Source organism: Oryctolagus cuniculus, chromosome 10 (genome assembly GCF_964237555.1).
Source record: "Oryctolagus cuniculus chromosome 10, mOryCun1.1, whole genome shotgun sequence".
In the NCBI taxonomy this organism is placed as follows: Eukaryota; Metazoa; Chordata; class Mammalia; order Lagomorpha; family Leporidae; genus Oryctolagus; species Oryctolagus cuniculus.
The window spans coordinates 104,474,411-104,496,243 of NC_091441.1; the positions used below are offsets into that span (position 1 = coordinate 104,474,411).

The 21,833-nt window shown below is 44.8% G+C and overlaps 1 protein-coding gene across 3 annotated transcripts in view; it reads right to left on the reverse strand.

Annotated features, from left to right (window-relative positions):
• Positions 1-844: 844 nt before the first annotated feature.
• The window catches only part of ABHD5 (abhydrolase domain containing 5, lysophosphatidic acid acyltransferase), a 38,133-nt gene continuing 17,144 nt past the window's right edge, over positions 845-21,833 (reverse strand). For 2 of the 3 annotated variants that reach the window (XM_008260224.4, XM_070050957.1), the window contains exons 4-7: positions 9,335-9,489; positions 6,640-6,751; positions 3,912-4,098; positions 845-3,365 (exon numbers count right to left, since the gene is read on the reverse strand). In XM_008260224.4, coding sequence (XP_008258446.1) covers positions 3,276-3,365; positions 3,912-4,098; positions 6,640-6,751; positions 9,335-9,489 — 544 coding nt within the window. In that variant the 3' untranslated portion in view covers positions 845-3,275. The remainder of the gene's footprint in view (positions 3,366-3,911; positions 4,099-6,639; positions 6,752-9,334; positions 9,490-21,833) is intronic. The other variant, XM_051851861.2, reaches the window with a different exon arrangement.

Genomic DNA, 21,833 nt, shown 5'->3' on the forward strand with positions numbered 1-21,833 from the left:
TCTACAGGAATTCACATGTGTGCTTCTAATCACTGAATGGTTTCAACTTCACAACTGGGTCTTCGGTCCATTCAGATCCTATCCTGTACACAATGTGAGAAGTGGATTCAATTTTATTTTTTTCTATATGGTTACCATACTTGTCTCAACACCATCTTCAAGTCTTTGCCTCCATTCCTGTACCATATACTAAATTCATGTTCTCTCACTGTACTGATCACAGCCACGTGCTATGTAATGATGTTCAGTCAATGACAGACCACCTATACAACGGTGGTCTTGTAAGATTATACTGCTGAATGACATGGTAGCAACACTGCGATGATTATGCAACAACCAAAACGTCTATTAAAGCAATTTTCTGAATATTATCACTGACATTGAGTGCTGGGTGGCTGCATTCTGTTAACATATCTAGTAGGGTTATTCTTCCTTCCCCTCGGACGATTTCTAGGGTTCTTCTGCCTATTCTTGTGTTTTTTGTTTGCTTGTTTGTTTGTTTCTAATACTCTGGTACAGGAAAAAACCCTTTTGTTTTCTTGGACTCTGGTACAGTCTTTTAAATATAACACATGTATACGAATGGAGACATGTCAAAAGTACTCTATAAATTACACTTTAACCTGAGGCAATTGTTTTTTGAAAATTTTAGTTTTAGAAATAGGAGAAAGAAGACAGAAAGCCACAGGGGATGTGTGGGCACAGGTCAAGCTGTGGGGCGGCCCCGACACCTGCACAGCAGCCTTCCCACAGACGACGGAGGAGGTTACTGGACACTCAGCGGCTCCACGGCCCTGTGATAACGCCACCAACAGACACCAACCAACACCAAAGACTCAGAAAGTGACTACCACAGCAAAATTTATTTGTTAAAATACATTGTGCATAACTTAGCAAAGACCCAATACTGCAATCGAATTTTCCTTTAAGAAAACATTTAGCACCCTCTGTATTTTCAGGAATTCTGGGATTGTGAATATCTGCTACTTCGATATTCACATTACAGATACCCCAAGGTAAAATGCAACTGTTAAAAGAATTATGACAACATTTTCCAAATGAAGTAAATTCAGTTAGTAGGGAAGTGCGTTTCACTGGTATTTAGGCACATCCTTTTCCTGAATCACTTGGCATGTCTCTGGTCAGAAACCCCATTTACTAAGCGAAACCAGTAACTTGCCTTCCAGGGCCAAGTTCCCCCACGCAGAAGCTTTCTTGTACAGATGAAAACGGCTACCCAGCAAAGGGTCATTAAGAAAGGCTGCAGAGTGGGTCCAATAAAAATATCTCTGCCAAATTATCTGTACCACTGACAGGTACGAATCTGGCTACCCTACTAACTATAAACTATCTGTGTTCTGAAGGTACAACTATTAGACAGCCATCTTGGTTCCCACGTTGCCTGCCTGTACTAACCTAGTTAATGTGACAAAGGAGACAAACTGCTCACTGGGAGGCTGTTGGCCACATTTCGACATCATTTGCCTATCCTTTTGTTGGGGAGATAATGCTGAAAATAGGACATTCAGTCTTCCTGGCAGTTAATCAATAGTGGTAACAACCTTACATTTCTTAACAACCACAAATTTCCTAATTACCCATTTTAAAAATGCAATAACCCAAACCATTAACCTATTATGTGCTCTAGTTCACTGTTTGTTTACATAACCGCCTTTCCCCTAGAGAGGCAGACAGCAAAACCAAGGCCAAGATGCCTGGTTGCCAACCATTCCATTCACTTTTCTTTTGTGAAGAGTTTTTCTCAGCAGCCAGTTGCCACATGGAGCTTTTTCACAGTTTCAAAGAAGTTTTCCTCATTTAAAAACTGTTAGAAAATGCTACACTTGATAGTAGTTGTGGTCAAATAGTTCAATCAACACTAGAGAATTCTGATACTGTAACTTCAAGTATTTAAATGATTCAGCCAACATGATGATACTTTTTTTTTTTTTTAACAGCAGACAGGCAGAGTTAGACAGTGAGAGAGAGAGAGAGACAGAAAGGTCTTCCTTCCATTGGTTCACCCCCCCAAATGGCCACTACGGCCGGCGCTGCACCGATCTGAAGCCAGGAGCCAGGTGCTTCCTCCTGGTCTCCCATGTGGGTGCAGGGCCCAAGCACTTGGGCCATCCTCCACTGCCTTGCTGGGCCACAGCGGAGAGCTGGACTGGAAGAGGAGCAACCAGGACTAGAACCTGGGGAGCTGGCGCCGCAGGCAGAGGATTAGCCTAGTAAGCCGCGGCGCTGGCCTGATACTATTAATAATTAAAAAAAAAAGTGCTTGCTCATTTCTGGTGCTGTGGGACATAACAGCACCACTCATTTTCATATTTTAGTGGTAAAAACATAATCCAGTTTTAGCAGCCATCTAGAAGATTTAGTTGTTAAGGGAGACATGACATGACTTGGCTTCTGGAATGGAACAGTATTAAAACCCCCTTCCCTGAGGAAAGCTGTTCCAGTGGCTGCATCTTGGTTAAAGAAAAGCACAGACTCAATGGAGAGTGAAAAAAGGGGCAGACTTTCCAGTTAAGGCTTTTCAGTCCTTGAATCGCTTCAGCGTTAACGTCATGTTTCCTTGGAAGTATAGAACTGAAGCACACACGCAAGTTTCCAAAGGTTAGTTGTGGACTGCATGGCAGGATGAATTACATTTAAAATGCTGAACGTGGCTTTACAGCCTTAAATATAAAGCAGAGAAAAACTAGAAAAACTAATGTTAGTGATTAATTCCCATCCTTTTAGCCAAAAACCTATGTTGACACTCCATCTCAAAAATGAAGTATTCTAAAAAAAAAAAAAAAAAAAAAAAAGACAAATGTTTACACATTAAATCTGGATTACCTATATAAGTCACTAGACAAAGCAAATACACAGACAAGGACAATAAAGTGCACCTTTATAATATATAACACAATAGACCCAGAAATCACTTCTTTAAATTGGCAATTATAAACTGCAATATAAAAATGTACTTAACTAGCAAAGTTAGATAAAAATGAAAAACTTTCAGTTGAAAAATTACAATTTTTCAGTACATCAGAGGGACAAATAACCCTTTATTAAAGCTATTAACTTTGGAGACTCTGGTGAACGTCACCTCTGCAGAGGAGAGAGGCAAGCCGATCTAGAAGGCACTGGTTGGTTTAAACGTGCGAGGTGCAGTTGGACAACTGCTTCACGTGTATCTTGTGTTTGTCACTGTTCACGGCAGGCTGGCGGTCACTGCGGAGGAGCTGGCATGGGCCTGCAGCTCCAGCAAAGCCTCGCCGCGCTCAGTCCACAGAGTCGCAGATCTCCTTTACTTTCTGGTTGAACTCTTCCGGTTGATCTGCATACACGTAATGCCCAGCTCCAAGAATAGCCTGGACGAGGAAAGGCAGGCAGACGGCATTTAACCAACACTATGATATATAAGCAAAGGCACTTGGAAAATCAGACTGAGAGCCGCTCCATTTAAATGACACATAAAAGAATAAGCAACACTGATCTACAGTAATTATTATTTCCACCAAAAGGATCTAAGACTAGGGAAACCTACTGACTCTTCATAAAATTTTCGTATGTGAAAACAAAAATACCCGCTAAGTTGACTGTCAGTGAAAGGGCCAACAGACAGACTGAACACAATGTGGGTGTGCTGCCTTGGGAGGTGGAGGTGGGAGTTAGCTGAGAGACACACACAGGGTCAGTCCCTCTTTCAGGCTCTGTTAATACCGCTGCTGTGGCTCTAGGGTCAGGAAGGGCCCCTCAGAAAGGTGCCTTGCTCTATGGACATGAAGACTCATGTGAGTCAAACGCTGGCCCCATCAGGTCTGACTGAGGCGGCAGGTCCAGCCCAGGTGTGACAGCAAAGGGAGACGGCAACAGACCACATCTGCACCTGAACACCAAACCCAAGGTCAACTCACTATTGTCTTCACGTATGAGTGTGGTCGCAATGACTGGATGCTGGTGCCAGAGTTGCCATCTATGCAGGACCGGGCGCCGAAGATCACAGACACTGGAATGTCAGGATGCATTTTACCAATTCGCTGGAGCATGGGTCTTTTCGCCCACCCGTAAGGGATTGTCATATTCTTGAAAGCTGTCTCGCCACTTTAAAGGGAAGAAGAAAGTCATACTGTAGGACTTTCTGGAGGTGGGTAGGTATTGCATTAAGCTTCTCCAAATCTAAGAAAAACCTCTGTTTCATAGAAAATAAAACAGGAATACTGAAGAGGGACTATATGTTCTAGCAGATTAAAAATTAGTTATCTCCTTCTAAGCCAAAACATGTAATCCTAATTCTCTAATCAGGAAATGCCTTACTGCGGTGACAGTGAAAATATACTTTTCACTCGGATGTGGATGTTGGATTTCCCAGGGGTTCACAGCACCAGCTTCTTCCTCACAACGGCAAAACCATGGCCAGGTTAAGAAACTCAGACTAGGGGCCAGTGCCGTGGTGTAGTAGGTTAATCCTCTGCCTGCAGTGCCGGCATCCCATATGGGCACTGGTTCTAGTGCCGGCTGCCCTTCTTCCAATCCAGCTCTCTGCTGTGGCCTGGGAAAGCAGTAGAAGATGGCCCAAGTACTTGGGCCCCTGCACCCACACAGGAGACCAGGAAGAAGTTCCTGGCTTCTGGCTTCAGATCAGTGCAGCTCCGGCTGTTGTAGCCATCTGGGGAGTGAACCAACGGAGGGAAGACCTTTCTCTCTGTCTCTCCCTCTCACTATCTAAAACTCTACCTCTCAAATAAATAAAATCTTTAAAAAAAAAAAAAAAGAGAGAGAAAAGAAAAAAAAGAAACTCAGACTGCATATTCCTGCAAACTCCACAAAGAGGTCCACTTTCCTACAGTTTCCGCCACTTTTGCAGAGCTAGGCCCTTTATGAAGAATTTGAGTTTCGCCATGAGAAAGGCAACAAAGTCAGACTATATCAGCACATGTGATCATGAAATGAGAGAAAGTAAAGAGTGAAAGACAATGTCCCTGGAACAAATGCCTAAACCTCCTGGAACAAGTCACCAGATTGTGCAGATCCACCTCATCCAAGTGCTCAGCAAGTCACAAAAACTCAGTCTCCTGAGACCCCCATCCTCTGGCCCCCTCACTCTTGGCAGAGAATCTCCAGCCTGCTCCATTTAAATGCGGAGCCTCCAGCTACACCTAAGAACAGCCTCGATGGCCTCAGTGTTTCTTATTAAAGCAGCTGGACATGTCTTCTGCCCAAAGGGAGACTCTTGCATCTAGCCTCTCAGCCTTCCCTTTGACCCTCAGTCCTAGAAAGGAGAAGAGTCATGTCTACAGCCCACCTCAACAGAAACTACCTGCATATCAGTTAGAGCTGCAGCCCAGAACTGCTGAACCAGGGCATTAGAAACAGGGCTCACGGTTTTCATAAGCTCCCTCAATAAGTCTGGTACACGACAAGGCACTCAAGTGCAGCTCTCATCTTTATACTCCATTCTCAAAACTAGGGCCCCTGTCCTAACTCCCTGCCGTCTTCAGACTGTTCACTCCACTGGCACCTTGCACTCAACATTCACAGCAATATTTTTATTTATTTATTTATTTATTTATTTGACAGGCAGAGTGGACAGTGAGAGAGAGAGACAGAGAGAAAGGTCTTCCTTTGCCGTTGGTTCACCCTCCAATGGCCGCCGCGGCTGGCGCACCGCGCTGATCCGATGGCAGGAGCCAGGTACTTCTCCTGGTCTCCCATGGGGTGCAGGGCCCAATAACTTGGGCCATCTTCCACTGCACTCCCTGGCCACAGCAGAGAGCTGCCCTGGAAGAGGGGCAACCGGGACAGAATCCGGCGCCCCAACCGGGACTAGAACCTGGTGTGCTGGTGCCGCAAGGCGGAGGATTAGCCTAGTGAGCCACGGCGCCGGCCAACATAGCAATATTTTTAAAAACCATGTTTGGGGAGCCAACACTGTAGTGCAGTGGGTAAAGCCACTCCTTACGTTGCTGGAATCCTGGTTCAAATCCTGGCTGCTCCACTTCCAATCCAGCTCCTTGCTAATGTGCCTGGGAAGGTGGTAGACAATGGCCCAAGTCCTTGGGCCCCTGTACCCACAAAGGAGACCTGGAAGAAGCTCCTGACTCCCAGCTTCAAATTGGCCCAGCTCTGGCCATTGTGCCCATTTGGGAAGTGAATCAATAGACAGAAAGACTTCTTTCTGTCTCTTCCTGTCTGTGACCCTGACATTCAAATGAATACATCAATATTTAGAAAAAAAAAAAAATGTTCGGTCCTCTTGCTTCCTTTGGCTACTGTGCTTTCATGACCTCCCCCTCCTCGCCTTACAATCACTGTCAGGATATATGTGGGGTCTTATATTTTGTGGAACATTCATACTCAGTCTGGGAAACACTGGTTTCTATGAAATTCTTCTTTACATCCCACCATGCCCAAGACCAAGAACTCCGCAACTTTCCCCTGAGCACTGTAGGGGAAGAAAATATGTTTTAGCTTTTAATCCCCAGCAGAGCCCAGCACCGACTCCGAATAGATGAGTCCACTAAGGAATATTAGATGCCTGTCCTTTCAAGTCTAGTTAACGACTGCAAAAAAGGCTTCCAGACTGCTCAGAGCTTCTCAGAAGTCTACGACACAGACAGGGCGCACGGAGAGCCAGGGCCTTACCTGGGCGTCTGCACGTTACAGTGATAGATGTACTCTGTCACAGTATCGTCCTCAAACATCGACGAGTACTTCCGTTTGAAATCGGGTCTCAAACGCTGCACTAGACTTAAACCTGTTGAATAAGAAACACAAACATGCACGTTTTAAACTATAATTAACTGAACACTAGACAAAGTTTTGGTGCTGGCTGGCATAACGAGTGCTACGTGCATACATGCATCCATGTATTCAAATAAGTATTTTAACTGGAAACAAAGCACATACCCTCCAAGCTGCTCTCGAGTTCCCCAAAGATTAAAATAATTCAGGAGTGCAGTATATTGACTTACAGATGTGCTTAAGTTAATAAGGCAGTTTTCTAAGACTTGCACTTGTGTGTCTTTATTCTAGCAAGGTCTCACTTGGACATGGGCACTCTCTCCCTATCTTTGAAGGAATTACGCCTCCACCCCAAGGGCAGCAACAATGAGACAGACGGCTCTGCTCCTGGGATGCTCCCTTCCCCGGCACGGTCTCCTAAGTTCTTCTCAGACTTTACATTTCTCACACTGCCAGCTGTGTGCCCGTGACCCAGGAACATCCACGTGTACTTCAGGATGACAGAGACTACGTGAAGCACGTGTGTAGTTCACTGGAGGAGGGCTGGCTCTGTGAGGGAAGGGGAACATCCCTGGGGCAGGGAAAAGCCCTGGGGAAGCCTGGTCAGGTCACCAGGTCAGCCGCCAGCCCTCTTCTGAGTCCATACTCTCACTGCTCTGCTCACCCAAAGGGATGGGGGCAAAGAGGGACCAGGGCTGGGCAGAGGGGAGCAGAATCTACGGGGAGCATGGTGGCAGTTATTTCGACACCTTCATCCATCCTCTCGAGCTTCGGTTTCTACCTTGCTAAAAGAAGTCAAATTTTCTATAGCATCAACACTGAAGAAAGCTGACCCTTCCTCCAACCCCCGGGAACACCGAAGACCATGAGGAAGAAGGTCAAGAGAATCACAAACCCACACTCAAACCCTAAGCCCAAGCAATGGCCGCTAGAACAAGTGCCGGCACCACGCCTACAGACTCACGGCTTACACCACTGAGTCACTTCAGCCAAAAGCACTCCTGACTGACAGGAGCAGAGAAGGCACAGGCAGAGGTGCAGAATACCATAATTTGTTGGTTTGGTTTTTAAATTTACTTCTATAAAGGGAAAATATCTCATTTATTTCACATATACAGTTTTTGTTTTTGTTTTGTTTTGTTTTGTTTTTACAGGCAGAGTGGACAGGGAGAGAGACAGAGACAGAGAGAAAGGTCTTCCTTTGCTGTTGGTTCACCCTCCAATGGCCACCACGGCTGGTGTGCTGTGGCCAGCGCACCACGCTGATCCAAAGGCAGGAGCCAGGTACTTATCCTGGTCTTCCACGGGGTGCAGGGCCCAAGCACTTGGGCCATCCTCCACTGCACTCCCAGGCCATAGCAGAGAGCTGGCCTGGAAGAGGGGCAACCGGGACAGAATCCGGTGCCCCGACCGGGACTAGAACCCGGTGTGCCGGCGCCGCTAGGCGGAGGATTAGCCTGTTGAGCCGCGGCGCTGGCCTCACACATACAGTTTTAAAAGCATCATGATACATCCCACCCAATCCTCCTTCCCTTGCCTCACTCTTCCTCCTCCTCCTCATTTTTAATTTTTGCAATGACACACTTTCAACTTACTTTATAAAAACAAGCTCAACCCTCCACTTAACACAGAATTCAACAAGCAGTAAGCAGAAAAACCTCTGTTCCTCAGGAATACAGACAAGGGCTGTATACAATAATCAAAAAATGGCAAGTTCATTCACATACATTGTATTTTTTGTACCTCTGCACATTAGTCACCAGAAATCAGGAGAAAACATATATTTGTCTTTCGGGGACTAGCTTACATCACTAAGCATAATGGTCTCCAACTGCTTCCATTTTGTTGTGAAAGACAAGATTTCATTCTTTTTTATGGCTGAGTAGTATTCCATAATGCATATATTCCACAGTTTCTTTATCCAGTCATCAGATGATGGACTTCTGGGTTGATGGCACATTTTAGCTGTTAGACCACCATCATTTGTGACAGTGAGGGAAGGAAATTACCATGGCTGTGGGGCTGAGAAATATCCTAAACCAGAGACTAAACACTGGCACCTCATAATAGGACCAGAAAAATGTGAGTCCCCAGAATGTGTGAGGAAAAGAATGACTTCACGTTCCCAACACTCTGACATCACGGAGAAGGGAAGGAACCCCTGAGTGTGGTGGTACCTGTCAGCCACCCCATCAAACCAGGCTTTGTGACCCACAGCCCGTCATCACAGCTCAGTGTGCCGCACCTCCCCCAGTGCCCTGTGCTGGCACACACAGTTCCCAAAGACACCTTGCTTGCTTGCTTGCTTGCCTGGCTTTTTCCAGAAGGTTAAAAAGTGACTAACATCATCCTCTGCATCTCCCTCCTTTTCTGCTTTGCTGGTAACTGGTAGTGTTGACAACACAAAGACTACTTTCCAAGAAGAATCTGGCTTCCTTCCTCTTTATGCATGGCCTAGTACTCCTCAGAGGAGGAGGGCAAAGTGTGGGTTTAAGTGTTTTTGTTTGCTTAGCTTTAAGATTCTGATGAACAATGGTGGTTGGTGAATACTGCTCTTCTACTGCTCATCTATAAACTTGGCTTGCTTGGGACTCACCAAAGGGTCCTGCAATTCTCAGGCCAGCTAGAGGGTTAAAGGGAGTCAGCGCTGCTCCCAGGGCTCTGATCCACACTGGAATGGGTCTGTCTTGATCAGCAAGGTCTGGTCGCTCAGGAAAACCCCATGGCTCCACTAAAATGAGATGATTAACCCTGTTGGGGAGAGAACAGATTCAAATGCACTTGGTAAATTCTTCCTAACACCTTAAAAAACATGGTCTATAAAGTAAAGGCATAATTAATTACCTTCAAACACCATCACATTGAAGAGAATACTGATGGGTAAACAAGTTATATCATGTTGCTATTATGCATAAATTTTTGATATTCATGCACTAGTTGGCATCCCATGTGAGTGCCAGTTTGAGTTCCAGATGCTCCGTTTCCGATCCAGCTCTCTGCTAATTCACCTGGGAAAGCAGCAGAAGATGGCCCAAGTGCTTGGGCCCCTGCGACCCATGTAGGAGACCTGGATAGAGTTCTAGGCTCCTGGCTTCAGCCTGGCCCAGCCCCAGCTGTTGCAGCCATTTGGGGAGTGAAGCAGTGAATGGAAGATCTCTTTCTGTAACTCTGTAGGATTTGAGAGGTATACTGTACAAAGAAAGCTTTATTTTCATTTCAAAATGTGGATAATCAAAGATGTGTGAAAGCTGAGTATTTACGTTTCTTGAAAAACAAGGAAAGAGCACATGTGTTGTTGTTTCAGCTATACCCTGGCAAACGATACAGACCACTGCCTAAGCAGAAAACAATCCCAGGGTTCCGTGCACTTCAGGCTGACACTCCAGAAATCACTAAAGATCAATATCACACTAAAAAAAATTTTAACTTTGGAGCCAGTGTTGTGGCAGGTTAACTGCTGCCAGCAACACTGGTATCCCACATGGATGCCAGTGTGAAACCTGGCTCCTCTACTTCCAATCCAGCTCCCTGCTAATGTGCCTGGGAAAGCAGTGGAAGATGGCCCAGTACTTGAGTCCCTGCACCCATGTGGGAGACCTGGAAGAAGCTCTGGGCTCCTAGCTTCAGCCTAGTACAAACCCAGCCATTGTAGCCATTTGGGGAGTAAACCAGGAGATGGAAGATTTCTCTCACTCTGTCAGTCTGTATCTCTCTCTCTAACTGCCTTTCAAATAAATTTTAAAAATAACGATCCAACATGGGAAGTGAGATACACAGCAGACCCATAGAATGGCAGATGTCCTAAACAGCACTCTGGCCTCAGAATCAGCCCTTAAGGCATGCGGATCCGGCTGAAAAGCCCATGAGAGTATTTCAGGCATGGAAAGCCAAGACACTCTGGGAAAAAAAAAAAAAAAAACAAAAAACAAAAAAAAAAAAAAAACAAAAACACAAACCTAAATGAAAGATCTCTGCGAGTGAGATCCCAGTGGAAAGAACGGGTCATCAAAGAAGGAGGTACCTTTCTCTGAAGGGAGGAGAGAACTTCCACTTTGACCATGGCCTTGTCTAAATATGATCAGAGTCGGTGAACTCAGGGGGCTTCCATAGCCTTGGCAGCTCATGACAAGAGCCTAGGTTGATTACTGATGCCATAAACAAGAGTGTCAATTTGTTAAGTCGACAACAGGAGTCACTGTGCACTTACTCCTCATGTAGGATCTTTGTCCTTAGTGTGCTGTACATTGAGATTTAATGCTATAACTAGTACTCAAACAGTATTTTTCACTTTATGTTTCTCTGTGGGAGCAAACTGTTGAAATCTTTACTTAATGTATGCTAAACTGATCTTCTGTATATAAAGAGAAACGAAAATGAATCCTTATGTGAATGGAAGGGGAGAGGGAGCGGGAAAGGGGAGGGTTGCAGGTGGGAGGGACGTTATGGGGGGGAAGCCATTGTAATCCATAAGCTGTACTTAGGAAATTTATATTCATTAAATAAAAGTTTTAAAATAAATAAATAAATAAATCTTTAAAATTTTTTTATTTGAGAGGAAATAAGAGACAGAGCATGCAGGTATGAGCACGCACTCCCATTCTCTGGTTCTCCCATGTGGGTGGCAGGGACCCAACTTCTCCAGCCATCCCCTGGTTCCCTCTCAGGTGTGCATTAACTCTGGAATCGAGAGCAAGGCTGGGACTCAAACTCAGGGACCCCGACAAGGGATGCAGGTGTCCCCAGGGATGCCATATGGCCATCCTTCACTGCCTCATAAGACAGGGTGTATAGCTGTCACCTAGCAATCAATCATTCTGAACATCTGAGACAAGTCAGGACTTAAAGAGTAGTTCAAAAAGACTTCAAATGAACTTTACACAAACATGAGGACAATGTTAGCTAAAAATAAATCCCTCTGAGATTTTGTGGGTTTTTTGAAGATTTATTATTTGAAAGTCAAAGTTAGATAGGAGGGGAGAGACAAAGATCTTCCATCCACTAGTTCACTCTTCAGATGGCTACATTAGCTTAATCCAGGTCTTCCAAACTGGTAGCAGGGGCCCAAATGCTTAGGCCATCCTCCAGGGCTTTTCCCAGGCCCTGAGCAGAGAGTTGGATGGCAAGTGGAGCAGCCAGAACACGAACTGGCACCCATACTGGATGCTAGCATCGCAGGAGGTGGCTATGCCACAATGCCAGCCTCCTTTGGAATTTTGGAATTTGGTTAAAGGGAAATTGTCTATCCAGCCTACCCATGATGTCATAATACACTGGCAACACATTGTATTCCTAATCTTTTCCCAGTTTTCTTCTTTATCAACCAAAGAAATAGAATATCTTCACTTTAACTTCATATAAAATTGTTTTGTATCTTTGATAGTTTCAGTTTTCCACCTTATGAGACCTCTTCCTGATGTCAAAAAATGAGAACTCTGTAGCTGCTGCACATGGCTGAGTCACGTTTTCATCATAAACTTCTAAGCAAAGCTCAGACATCCCCAGACACAATGCCATGTCCAACTGCAACTAAGACAGCCAGCAAACGCCAGCCAAATCTGAGACAGCCAACAACAATTCCAAAGTCCTCTTCCTAAGTCATAAACAAAACAGAAACTAAAACATGAGCACCTTAATACAAAATTCATTTTATTGTTTTTTTGTTAGCGTGTATAAAGATGAGTAAGTAATAAGTCATTTTACCCTGATTCCATTTTCTTCAAACACAGTTTTAGAGCACAGAGACAGAAAATAGAGCTGCATGGGCCCTTGGAGAACCCTTAGTTCCCCCTTTTGATTCAGGTAAGAAGGAGGTGGAGATGCACCATGTGACCCACTCCATGATCTAACACCAGTTCATGTAGAAGTAGGACTCAAACCCACTTTTCTCCACCTCAACACATTAACACACGACAACAGGCCATTGGGAACAGGCTTTCTCTCCTAAAAATGTCCTCAGTAACATGACAACTGTAATAGCAAAGGCCAAGCTTACAGAGATGAACTCCAGGCCATTCCTGACACTATACTCTATAGACTCCACAGTACTGATGAGAGCTACAGAGCAGAACGACAAATCTGTGTGGAGTCATGTGACATATGCCAATTCCATATGCTAAGTGCTCGTAGGTCTCCACAGCCTAAAAGGTCTATATGCGAATACTGTCTAATAGTGTACAGGAAAGGGCTGGAAATGAGTTGTTTTTTTGTTTTTTTTTGTTTTTTGTTTTTTGTTTTTTTTTTGATGGCAAAGACTATCTCTCCTATTCAGCCACTTCCTAACTTGCTAGCGATGGTCTATGTGGTGGGAGAAATGAGAGGTGAGCCAGAGGGATGAGGGCAGTTAATGAGATCTCCATCCAGTCAAAAGACTCATGGTAGGAAACAGCTAGGGTCATTCACTACTGATTTACCTCCTAAAGAGAAAAATGCACTCTTCAATAAAATACATTCTATCCTAAAAGATTGCTAAAATTTTGGGACAAATTTGTTAAGGCATCTTTCCCAGTCTCCTCAAGGCTCTTTCTGATCTGCTGACCCAAAGAGGAGAGAACAAAGCAAAACCAGGGAGGAACGTCTCATCTGTCTCTGGAAAAGTAACTGTTTCTGCCTCTGATCTAGGTAAAAATGTCAGGTGAACAAGTTACGCAAAATATACTTACTAGGGCAGATGCCTGGTTTGTTTTTGCAAAGGCCCCTGCAATCAGTGGATCCTGTGTCCTCAGAACCTGGCATGGGGCCTGCCCACGGCAGATGCTCAGTATTATGCTCTCCCACGTTTCCGTGTGTCCTCATCTGCAGGGACACACACATCTCATAGCACGGCCACAGAGCAGTAAGCACAGGAGCTGGCCCGGCTTGGAATCTTCTGGTCCCCAGATGACATTAGAGCATTAATGGAATTTCTCATCTGATGGTATTTCAAAGTGTTTGCAGAAAAATGGAATAAAAATCCAAGTTTAATTTGGTACAAAAATATTTGAAATCCATGCATAGTTTTTTAGTTAATATGCATTTTTTAGTTAATATGCATTCTCCATGAACTCCCACAGAAATTTTGTTTTAGATAACCTCACACATGTATCAAATTCAGAGGCTGGGCCAATGCTGTGGCGTAGCAGGTAAAGCTACTTCCTGTAGTGCCGGCATCCCATATAGGCACCGGTTCAAGTCCCGGCTGCTCCACTTCCAATCCAGCTCTCTGCTATGGTCTGGGGAAGCAGTAGAAGATGGCCCAAGTCTTTGGGTCCCTGCACCCACGTGGGAGACCTGGAAGAAACTCCTGGCTCCTGGCTTCAGATCAGAGCAGGTCCGGCTGTTGCAGCCATCTGGAGAGTGAACCAGTGGATGGAAGACCTCTCTCTCCCTCTCTGCATCTCCTTCTCTCTCTGTGTAACTCTGACTTTCAAATAAATAAGTCTTTTTAAAAAAATTACTGGTGGTAGTTTTTAAATAAGAAAGACCATGCAAAGCACCATGGTTGGTTGCTATATAGTAAATTCAAGGTGGTTGTAACAGGGAAAACAGGAAGACTGCTAAAGCAGAATTTACTCCAGAGAGCCCAAAAAGACAGCTAGAACAGGAGAGCAGAGGGTAACTGAACATTTACTCTGCGGGAAAGCCCAATCACAGGTATGGCTCACAGCTTACTATAACCTTGAACCAGACTGAGTTCCCAGGCTATCATCTCACCTCCTCATCTAGAGAAAACATTATCTCTTCACTTGATAGAAGTTACTTGGTTTTCATGCATATGTAAGTATTATAATTATCGAAACCCCACTCTCTAATATTCCATGGAGGACATCCTGATGGGGCTGTTAGTCCACATACAGGGTAAGGAACAAGAGTACGTGAATCATCCGACTACGCACCTTTGTTAAGAATCAGAGACTGATTTAAACAGGAAAAACAGAACCAGTAGAGCAAGAACAAGAGAACAGCCCAGCAGCTTTGAATCACAAAAAGCTATGCTAGTCATAAGAGTTGGCCTTGAATTTGAAGATGGAGAGCAGATTATAGCCTTAAGGGTAAAGCAGGGAACTTGCACCAACTCACTGGGACTAGATTTCATTTGGTCTAAATGCCAAACCAACCAGAAGTAAGAAAACAAACATACTCAGAACCATCATGTTCAATAGAGTCTGCAGGACCTACATATGGATTAAGGGAAGGAGCAAAAAAAAAAAAAAAGATCAGAAAGAACGCAAGAGTCAGAGCCCAAAACAGGTGCTGTCAAGATCACCCCCGGGATTTCTTATCGGCTCCAAGCCACTGCAGGGAGAACAGAAAAGGCCCAGGGAACAACGAATTAAACACCTCCAACTTCAGGTCACAGAGAACAGCTTTTCTTCTCAATAGGGGCCAGTAAGAATCGCTCAGTCCCGGTCTGTATAATCAGGAGACAGGGCTGGGCAAGGTTAAGAAGAAAGTATTCAAGGTAAAATCATCTTAAAACATGTCACTAGAGAAGTAAAAAGCAGCTGCAACCTCTTGTATTATAACTTGGAAGAGATCTCTTGGCTAAACTTAAACTGCTCTATACATTTATCATTAGCTATTATTAATGCAGAAAGAGAGAACAAAAACCTAATAAACACTGCACAATTTCACAAGATGCACTACGGGGGAAAGGAGTGATGGAGATCTATCAACAGTTTCCTAGGGTCCTGGGCGAGGTGGGCCTCTAATTCCTGGTGAAGGAGGTCTCATTCTTGGAAGAGACATGAGCAGGGGGAGTACAACTGGCGGGACCACAGGTAGTCTCCTATCAGGTGGAGGAGCCATAACTCCTGCAGGTGGGGTTGCTCTGCCAGCACGCAGGGGTGGCTCCAGCAATGCTGGCAGTAGCAGCAACAGCGACAGCTGCTATAGTGCCTGTTTCCTGTGGAGTCATTACCTGCTGTGATGGCCCCCAACTCCATGGACAGGGTCTGCTAATCCAGCAGAAGCCTGAGGAATGGGGACCCCAGTGGGTCTCCTCTGCCAGCAGCCCCACCACCCCAGGGCCTCCTAGAGCTCCAGCAAGTGGTACCTAAGCAATGCCAGTATTGTGAGATGGCCCCTCCACAGTCACGGACACCAAGTTCTCCCCAGGCAGCAAGACCACACCCAAAACCTGCTTTTCCTCATGCTCTGGTTGTTTCACATCCTGCAGGAGGCACTTGTTCTACAGTCAATGTGCCGCAGCACCTTGTGACTCGTGCCCAGTCACGATGCCGTTCCACCAGATCCAGTGCGCACAGAACAAGCTCAGGACCCTTCAGAACTAAGGGAAGGCTATCAAGGGGTGGCGGCAAGGTCTCCTACAAACAATGCACGCTGGGCAGGAGCCTCACAAACAGCAGATGGAGCCTGGTATTTGCCTGGACATCAGCTACCTTGAGATTCCCAGTTCTTTAACCATCTCTTGGTGTCTCAACTAAGAATGCCTGTCTCAGTTCCACCTGGAAATCCTGTACAGGTACCTGCTGCTGCCAAGCAGGTATTGGGTAATAAGAAACTCTTGACTGCCCAGTGAGGCTGTCTTCCTACATCCGGCTTAGACTTCTACTTCCAGCATGTGCTTTTCTTTTTTTTTTTTTTTTATTTTTAAAGATTGACTGACTGATTTGAAAGGCAGAGCTACAGAGAGGCAGAGGCAGAAAGAGAGAGCTCTTCTACCTGCTGGTTCACTCCCCCAGATGGCCACAACGGCCAGAGTGCGCCAATCCGAAGCCAGGAGCCAGGAGCTTCCCCAGGGCTCCCACCGGGTACAGGGGCCTAACTGCTTTCCCAGGCCATAGCAGAGAGCTGGATGGGAAGTGGAGCAGCCAGGACTAAAACCGGCACCCATATGGGATGCCAGCACTGCAGGTGGCGGCTTTACCTGCTACGCCACGGAGCTGGCCCCATGTGCTGTTCTTTAGTCCGTGCTGGATGTAAGCGTTCCCTTGCTTGCTCCATTGTGTCACTGACTGCTCCTGGGGCCGAGGGGTCTCACATCTCCAGCAGCCGCTCAGCTCAAGGACTCACTGCTGCAACTTACCACCGCTGGATACTTCCTATGTTAAAGATTTCTATAATCTCCTTTTCCCTAGTTTACCAAAAATATCCATAAAACAGATGTCTTTGTATGGGATGCTGAGCGGTAGGAGCCAGAAAGAAAGGAAAATTTAAAAACTAAGCACCAGATGAAGAAGGACAATGGCACTGCAGCCATGATAGCCGGTTTGCTCTCCCGTAGGAAGTCAGCTTGACAAAATGGCAGCCCAGGCCGCCTCCTGTGGTGAGGGGCCCGCACGTTAGTCTACTATGCAATGAGAGACGTCATCTCTAATTATCAGACACTGTGGTAAGAGAACTGAGATGAACTAAGGCTGCTTTAAGGGAAGGGGCAGGCGGGCCATGCAACAACTAAGTAGTTGTTCCCAACTGCTCTGCCCACCAGCCACACTGGCCTTCCCAGCCAGCACAGAGCCACTGCAATTTCTGTCCAGCTGCCTAGACTACCCGCCTGCTACACGCTCTTCCCTCTGGGACCTCTTCTCAAGCTGCAGTTCTTAAGGGCACCTTACACCAGGCTGGGTTCTCATCAAAGTTCTCCCAGCATGGCCCACCTCCCCACCACAGTCCACTCTTTTCTCTGTAGGAACACTTACACACAGGGACTCTGCTCACCACTGAGTCCTGCATACCATGTTAATACCTGGCCCACACCTGATGGATCAGTGAATGCAGGGTATGATGAAACCCAGGGCCATTCCGTAAGATATGATTGATAATATCTATTTTAGAAAGACAGATGCGTCTTAAACAACCGCAAAAATCTGTAGTGTGGGTGGTGCTCAGCTGCCTCTTTGGACATTTTCTTCTTAATGAAAAAAAATGAAAACAAAATGGCCAAAAACACAAGGTCACAACATTACTTAAACACAACCAACTGACTGGGACATGATATTAGAGTATTTCATTCGTCAGGCATATGTCAAGGGGAGACTCAGTCTTTTACATAAAGGGTCACACTGATTATTACTCTGTCATTACTCAGTAACAGAATCCGAGGAAAACATGGGCTCACTGTCACAAGTTAAGCTATGAAATACCTTTCATGGACAGGGCAATTTGCTGCTCCTAGAGACAACCCACTTTCAAATCCTTCCAGCAAAGAGAGAGTCACACAGAAGGCAGGCACAGAAGGGAAGGCAGCAAGCTGAATTTCATGTGGCCTCCAAGTAGCTTTTTCCCTTCCTCACCGCCCTCCCCACCTTCTTTCCCCTGAAATTGAAAGATTTATTTTAATCTATGATAGCATAGCACAAATACTGCTTGGCTCAAAAGGAAACTTGGGGAGACAGAGTGGTTGCTCCACATTTGCTTAGTTGGTCCTCCAGACTGCTCTGAGAACATGGCCTAGAAAACACGTGTGTGCACCACAGAGAAGTTTCTCTGGCTTGGACAGAACTTTCTAGATTGCACAGAGGGCACCCCCAACATCCGTCCTGTCTGCTGGGCAGGACTGCAGCCATGAACAAATACCACACACTAAACCTTACTAACATAAGGCTTGCTGTGACGGACACTCACCCTTGCAGCGATCTGCTTTCTCTTTAGACCTATGAGTCTACAGAACTGTTCTGCTGACCGTAACATCAGACCATCTATGTAAACTTCTACGAATTTGCTCAATCAGGATCAAGTAGAAGAGATTCCTTTTGGGTAAGAAATTGACAGAAATGAGGAATACTAGTGGTAACCTGAGTACCCGTGGGCAGTTGAGAAGCATGCGCACAGAGCAGATGGTTCACCTTACAGCAAACAAGAGACACTCTTACTCACTTTCCCTTCTCCTGTCCATAAGAGAAGGGCTTCAAGAGCAGCCATGCTGGAAAGCAAGGGAGGAAAACAGCTGGGGGTAAGAGAAGGCCCAGGACATTGTGAACTGCCTTTCCACGCTACGTGCTACACTGGAGTATACCTGGTCAGTAAGCACAGGAAGAAAAAAACCAAACTTTAAAATCTCACTTTTATTTTGTAGCTTTAACATTCTTCTAAATTAACTAAACTTATTGATTCAAATAGCTGGTTAATTTATTTAATTATGCAAAACAAGCATAAATGTTAGAACATTCTCTCCCTCCCCTAACACACAAACAGATCTCTTTATTTCCACCTTGTTTTTATGAGACACACAACTTAAGATGTAAGTTAACTGGCCAAAGACAGAAAACTAAAATCTTTTCTTGTTTACATCTGAAACCCATTTTTCTCCCATAAACAAATTAGAAAGATATAACATAATCATCTCCAATCTCTTGATAATTTTATATAATATATATAGACAATTGATAAAATTGTAAGCCATTTGGCCAGCGCCACAGCTCACTTGGCTAATCCTCCTCCTGCGGCGCCAGCACCCTGGGTTCTAGTCCCGGTTGGGGCACCGGATTCTGTCCCGGTTGCTCCTCTTCCAGTCCAGCTCTCTGCTGTGGCCCGGGAAGGCAGTGGAGGATGGCCCAAGTGCTTGGGCCCTGCACCAGCATGGGAGACCAGGAGGAAGCATCTGGCTCCTGGCTTCAGATTGGCGTAGCGTGCCAGTCGCAGCGCACCAGCCATAGCGGCCATTTAGGGGGTGAACCAATGGAAAAAGGAAGACCTTTATCTCTGTCTCTCTCTAACTCTGCCTGTCAAAAAAAAAAAAAAAAAAAGAAAGAGAAATTGTAAGCCGTAAGGTGAACTTAGCTTACAAATTCCTTTTCCAGTTTATCTATTCAAGAAATGGACACTGTGGCCTACAATGCAGTGCAGCAGGTTAAGCTACAGCTTATGATGAAGGCATCCCTACTGGAGTGCTTATTCAAGTCCTGGGTGCTCCACTTCTGATCCAGCTTCATGCTAATGCACCTATGAAGGCAGCAGAAGATGACCAAAGTAACTGAGTCCCTGCCACCCATGTGGGAGATTCAGATGGAGTTCTTGGCCCAGACCTGGCTGCTGCAGCCATCTGGGAAGTGAACCAGCAGATGGAAGATCTCTCTGGGTCTCTCCTTCTTTCTCTGTTGCTCCACCTTTCAAATAAATAAATAAATCTTTTTTTTTTTAAAGATTTATTTATTTATTTGAAAGAGTTACACAGAGAGAGAGAGGTCTTCCATCTGCTGGTTCACTCCCCAATTGGCCGCAATGGCCGGAGCTGTGCCAATCCAAAGCCAAGAGCCAGGAGCTTTTTCCAGGTCCCCCACATGGGTGCAGGGGCCCAAGGACTTGGGCCATCCTCCACTGCCTTCCCAGGCCACAGCACAGAGCTGGACTGGAAGAGGAGCAACCAGGACTAGAACCCGGAGCCCATACGGGATGCCAGCATCGCAGGCAGAGGATTAACCAAGTGAGCTACAGCGCTGGCCCCTAAATAAATAAATCATAACAACAAAGAAAATAAATAGATACTGGATATCACAGTGTTCTGAACTAATGGACTGCATTCATGATTGGGATATCTGAAAATCTAGAGAAAGTCACAATGTTGAAATTTACTTGTGTTTAATAATTTGGTTTTTTTTTTTTCAATTAAGAATATAGGCATGAGAAGAGTTCAATATTTTGGTGGCAACCAGCTGAATTTATACATGCTAATTATTTCAAGCATTCTTATAACCATCTACTGCTACAACTTAATGGTTCTTGGTCCTGACACAGTGCTCTACAGTTCTATTTCTAGCATTTTCTAAAATGTAGTCAGTCCCACGCAGGGATCACTGGCTCTATCTTAGACACTTCGGAATCCCTAAAGCCCTCCTATCTGAGTTTCACAACTGCAAATGAAAATCTAACCAACTGACCTAATCTGTGGATAGCTATGAAGGGTCAGGATTCCAAGGCTTAAGGTCTAGTCACAGAGTCCCACGTCACCTCTCCAGAGACTAAACAACAGTCAGGCATAATAAGCACCTGACTCACAAAAGACAAACAGAGCCCAGGCCAGTCCCCACCGACAGCCCGACTGTCATTTCCCAGAAAACTCTCCGTGTCCTTTCCACACAGACACAGCTGCCTTGTTTGTCACCAACAGCAGGTCACAAGAAAAAGAGAAAGACCCCAAAATGCCAAGTAAAAGAAAATTTAGGATTTCTTTTGAAAAAATAAGTCTACTGTTGAGCACATATAGGAGGACCATGACCCCTCCAGAAAAATCAGGCATACATGCTTAAGTGCTTAAGTTTCAGATAAAGAATCTTCAGAGGAAAAGGGGCCACCCCAGAAGAAGAAAACATCAGTACACCGAGCTCCTGTTCCACATGTGAAATCCTGCCTGCCTGCCCGTCTCTCTCTCACACTCACACAGAATCATGTAATGGTAGTTATACAAAGAGGCACTCTGGAAATGATCCTTATCCTATACCTCATTCACAGATCCCAATATCAAAATCAGTTACAATTCTGGATAAAAATTATTCCAGTGGAAAAATACATTGGTGACCCAAAAATGCTTATATTCATTTTTTAGTTTCTTTCTAAAACATTAACAAAGAAGTTTTTTTCTTCTTCTTTTTTTTTTTTTTTCAAGCACTTACATGTGACCTCCCCCTAGAGGAAGCAACATGAATATTAGGGTATAGTATTAAAGATGGAAGTTTAAAAAAAGAGATGATGCTGAAAGATTTTGAAGCAAATACGCATTAATTTAATGACTCCAAAAAGCTGTTCTACAATGAGAAAGGTTAGAACACAGTATAATCAAAACCCTGGAAAACACACTATGAAGATATATTTTCTGAAGTTTAGAGATAAGAAAACTAAGTTTAGAGGTTAAGTGATTTGCTCTAACTTGCAAAGCTTGCACTAGCACCGGGGTCTTCTGACTTCTAACCTTACTGCTTCCCATTACTGTAATTTAAAAAGGTTAAGGAAAAGCCTGCTAAATTCATAGGTTTAATGATAATAGTAAAAGTTAACAATAACACAATAATTTTTAAATGTGGCTTAAAATTTTGCATTAAATTTTAACCAATTCTAAGGTTAGCAACCTCAAAGTCCTTTTTCAAGTCTACCAATGTGTGCTATGTATTAACTGGAAAATCTGACATTTATTTGAGCTACTTAATTGGCTTGGTTGTGGCGAT